Source organism: Cynoglossus semilaevis, chromosome 3, assembly GCF_000523025.1.
Source record: "Cynoglossus semilaevis isolate Cse_v1.0 chromosome 3, Cse_v1.0, whole genome shotgun sequence".
NCBI lineage: Eukaryota > Metazoa > Chordata > Actinopteri > Pleuronectiformes > Cynoglossidae > Cynoglossus > Cynoglossus semilaevis.
The window spans coordinates 14,718,664-14,722,569 of NC_024309.1; the positions used below are offsets into that span (position 1 = coordinate 14,718,664).

At 46.1% G+C, this 3,906-nt stretch overlaps 1 protein-coding gene across 10 annotated transcripts in view; it reads left to right on the forward strand.

Annotated features, from left to right (window-relative positions):
* myom1b (myomesin 1b) overlaps positions 1-3,906 on the forward strand; it is a 26,026-nt gene that overhangs the window by 3,602 nt on the left and 18,518 nt on the right. For 8 of the 10 annotated variants that reach the window (XM_025054432.1, XM_025054436.1, XM_025054435.1 and 5 more), the window contains exons 5-11: positions 405-428; positions 1,015-1,176; positions 1,575-1,736; positions 2,578-2,719; positions 2,795-2,994; positions 3,104-3,157; positions 3,242-3,366. In XM_025054432.1, the coding sequence (XP_024910200.1) occupies positions 405-428; positions 1,015-1,176; positions 1,575-1,736; positions 2,578-2,719; positions 2,795-2,994; positions 3,104-3,157; positions 3,242-3,366 (869 nt within the window). The remainder of the gene's footprint in view (positions 1-404; positions 429-1,014; positions 1,177-1,574; positions 1,737-2,577; positions 2,720-2,794; positions 2,995-3,103; positions 3,158-3,241; positions 3,367-3,906) is intronic. The other 2 variants (XM_025054433.1, XM_025054434.1) reach the window with 2 other exon arrangements.

Here is a 3,906-nt window from a genome sequence, read left to right on the forward strand (position 1 = left end):
GGTTCCCTGTGAGAAGGTAGATTGGGAGAGCTCCCATTGTTGTGTGAAGATCTCCCATTGTTCCCAGGGAGTAGAGGTGTTTTAGAAAGTTGGTGTGAAGAGAATTTGGGGAAATTCTCTTTGAATGTGTGGGGCTATGTGACTGTGTGTGCTCGGGAAAGCATTTTGGTATCTTAGCAGCTTCCTGCTGCAGACCCAACCAAATGTGAAAACCACTGAAATCTAACAGTACTGTTTAGAAATATTTAATGCAACCAACGATTTGGAATGTTGACCCACTTTGAGAACCTCTCTTTTACATTACCTTATGACCGTGCTTCAAGCAGGGGTTGGGGGTTGGAGTTGGGGGGGCAATAGATGCTTCTGCACTAACAACTCTCTTGTTTCTCCGATGCTGTGGCCAGCAGGGGCAGTGGCGAGTATTAAAGGTAACGGGTTCATAGGTATTTGGTTTCAAGTCACTTGTGAACACTGTCGTGAAGTTGATGGTTCCACTGTGTCGTCCGTGCATGGCTGTTCATCCCAGAACAGTTCACAGGGTTCTGCCAGAACCTGTGAGAACACAAGTTTTCCACAAAAATATATATTTCTTTTCCTCTTCTCCGTCAGAGGACAACAGTCTGTGTGCTTCACCAATGTTACACATCCTACATGCAACATTGTGAGCTCTGGTACTTCATGTTGTAGGACGGTGCAAGATCTCCAGGACGTGTTGGAGTATTTTGCAGTCCTTTTTGCTAAAATGTCCGTGTTGTTTGTTATTTTTGAGGTTCCACCAGTTCTGTTCTCTGTGCTTCACTGCTGCATGAACACAGCTTTTTATATTTTGTATTTCACACAGTTTTTTTGTGAGTCCTCTTTCCACAGTCGCTCTGCTTTACACTCTGTGTGGCTCAACCTTCGGGTCTTCTGTATACTTCTTTCTGGTTTCATTTGGTTTTGATTTTTTTAAAATTCCTCCATAAATTTTAAATGGACCAATTCTACTGTTCTGACTCGGCTTCTCCTCTGCAGAGGGTCCAGTGTCTGAATACGGCATCACCTTCCAGACTCAGATCGTTGACAGGTTTGGTGTGTCGTTTGGACGAGAGGGTGAGACCATGAGCCTGGGCTGCACTGTCATCATCTACCCCGCCCTGCATCGCTACCAGCCTGAGGTGCAGTGGTACAAAGACGGTCAGTACACGTTCAACCACAGTTTCTAACCCAGAGTCTGTCGTAACGTGTCCTTCTTGCTGTTTTATTGGATCTTTTTTCAGATCAGTTTCTATTAACATTTTTGTCCAAGCTCAGGACTGAAACCAAGCAGCTAGACAAAAAACATTTTGGATTAAAACCTGCATATTTTTCTTCAACTCATACTTGAATCAGATGTTAGATGTTGGAGTATCGTCTCCAGTTTACTCTGATAATTTACTAAACATATGGCTGGATTCATACCTGTTGACTTCTACGATACGATACCTCTTTAGGTTTGGTCTCCATGAGATTTATCATCTGGTCACTGACAAATTAACGAAAGGTCACTGATATACACTGGTATAGTTACTGCATCTTCTTCTGTGTTGTTTCAGATGTTCTGTTGACTTCGTCCAAATGGTACAACATGCACTGGAGCGGAGACAGAGCCACGCTGACGCTTGCACACCTCAACAAAGAGGACGAGGGTCTCTACACCCTGCGGGTCTCCACCAAGTCCGGATACGAAACCTACTCTGCCTATGTCTTTGTCAGAGGTGTGTTGGACAGAAACGCCACTTCCTGTAACTGTGGCTGGATAATGGAGTTATGACAGCTGCACTTTTATTTTGTCATTTATTTGAGTTTTACGTGAAACCTTACGTTCATCAATGACTTTTCCAGGTAAAATGTATTAGAAATATCTGGTTTAATTCCCCCTCCAGTCCTGTAGAATTTAAAAAACTTAAACTTGTGGACCAGCTCAGTAGTAGTTGGATGTAAAATGCTGAACAAAATAATATCAGTAAATTGTGGCACACTGCTGCCACCTAGTGGCCTCAACAGATATTACAGACGAATCATTGTAATGCAAGAAACAGAAGGATGGACATCAGTCTTCTATCCTGCCCTATCTGGCCCACGGGGGTGATTTAGATTTTATTTTATTTTTTTGGGTGGGGTGGCAGTTTGGTATTCGCCATCTGTAGCCTTTTAGCTGTCTTTAATTGTAAGGGGATGATGTAAATTGAGATTTTTTTTAAGGACCTCTTCCCTTGATCCAGAGCTCATCACTGACTCATCAGCTACAGGAGGATTATAACAGACAGTTGACAGCGTTAATACAGACTCTTACCTTTGCTGTGCCCTCACTCTACCTACATGGTTTCCTAAGTGTCACCTCTCTGATCCCCTTTCACTGCGGCCTGAGCTCCGGCTAATTCTGTCCCACCACAGACCGGGCTTGGCTGTCGTTGAACTGGCAACGAGCCCCGCGGCTACACGGTTCAACAAAGGGCAAAGCACGACTTCAACGTCTGGGTCTAATCTTTGAAGCTGCAAGATTTAACAACTTAATTTATATATATAAAAAAAATCTACCTTTTGTGTTTGTGTTAGACACTGATGCCGAGATCGAAGGAGCCCCAGGCGCTCCTCTGGACGTCCGCTGTCTGGACGCCAACAAGGACTACATCATCGTCACGTGGAAGCAGCCTGCTGTGGACCGGGGCAGCTCCATCCTGGGCTACTTTGTGGACAGGTCAGTTCAACGTCTGAAACCACAGGTAATCATGTGAGCAAACCAGGTGGATTTAAACGTCTGACATTTGCGCAGGTGTGAGGTCGGAACCAACCACTGGATCCAGTGCAACGACACACCAGTAAAGTTCGCCCGTTTCCCTGTGACTGGTTTGGTGGAGGGTCGCTCTTATTTCTTCCGTGTGCGCGCCGTCAACAAGTGTGGCATGAGTCACCCGTCCAGAGTCTCGGAGCCAGTGGCCGCCATGGACCCCGCGGACCGGGCCCGCATGAGAGGTACAGTTGAAGTTCCAGGTTTTGGTGGTACTTACCACACGGACCAGATGACATTGGGGGAAAAAAAGTCAGATTTTTGTCAAGTCAAGTGGAACGTTGTTATTTCCAGGCACTTCTGCTCCTTGGACTGGTCAGATCATCGTCACTGAGGAGGAACCAGCAGGTAGGCAGGCAGTGTTTATTTTTATGACACCAGGTGACATGAAGATCCGGCGTCTTACATGTTCTTCTACCTTTTGGTCATTAGAGGGCATCATTCCTGAAAAACCCCAAGAACTGCAGGTGACAGAGGCAACGAAGAACTATCTGGTACTGAGCTGGAAGCCACCGGGAGAGAAAGGACTGGAGGGCGTCATGTACTACGTGGAAAAGGTAAATATGAGTTGTCTTCTGTTAATACAGTGGTGTCATCTACGTACAAGAACATCCTTCAGTTCCTTCTTCAGTTGATGTTCTCATTAAAGAGGCGTCTTTGGGTCTGAAGTTCTCATTCCAGTGACTCAGTTCCAGATCTGAGACAGTGCGAGGGACATCAGTTTGACCGTCGTTGTCTTTGTCTTCCAGTGTGTCTCAGGCACCGACAGCTGGCAGAGGGTCAACACAGAGATCCCAGTCAAGTCTCCTCGCTTTGCGTTGTTCGATCTCGCCGAAGGGAAGTCTTACAGATTCCGTGTCCGGTGCTGCAACTCCGCCGGTGTCGGTGAACCATCTGACCCAACCGAGGCCACCACCGTGGGCGACAAGCTTGGTGAGGAAGGTTTAGGAGGAAAAGTAGAAGAAACAACTCATTTCTTTATACTTCATCATTCCTTCATTGTCTCTGTCTCTTGTCTCTTCTGCCCTGTAGATATCCCATCTGCCCCAAGCAAAGTTGTTCCCACCAGAAACACAGACACATCAGTTGTCGTGTCT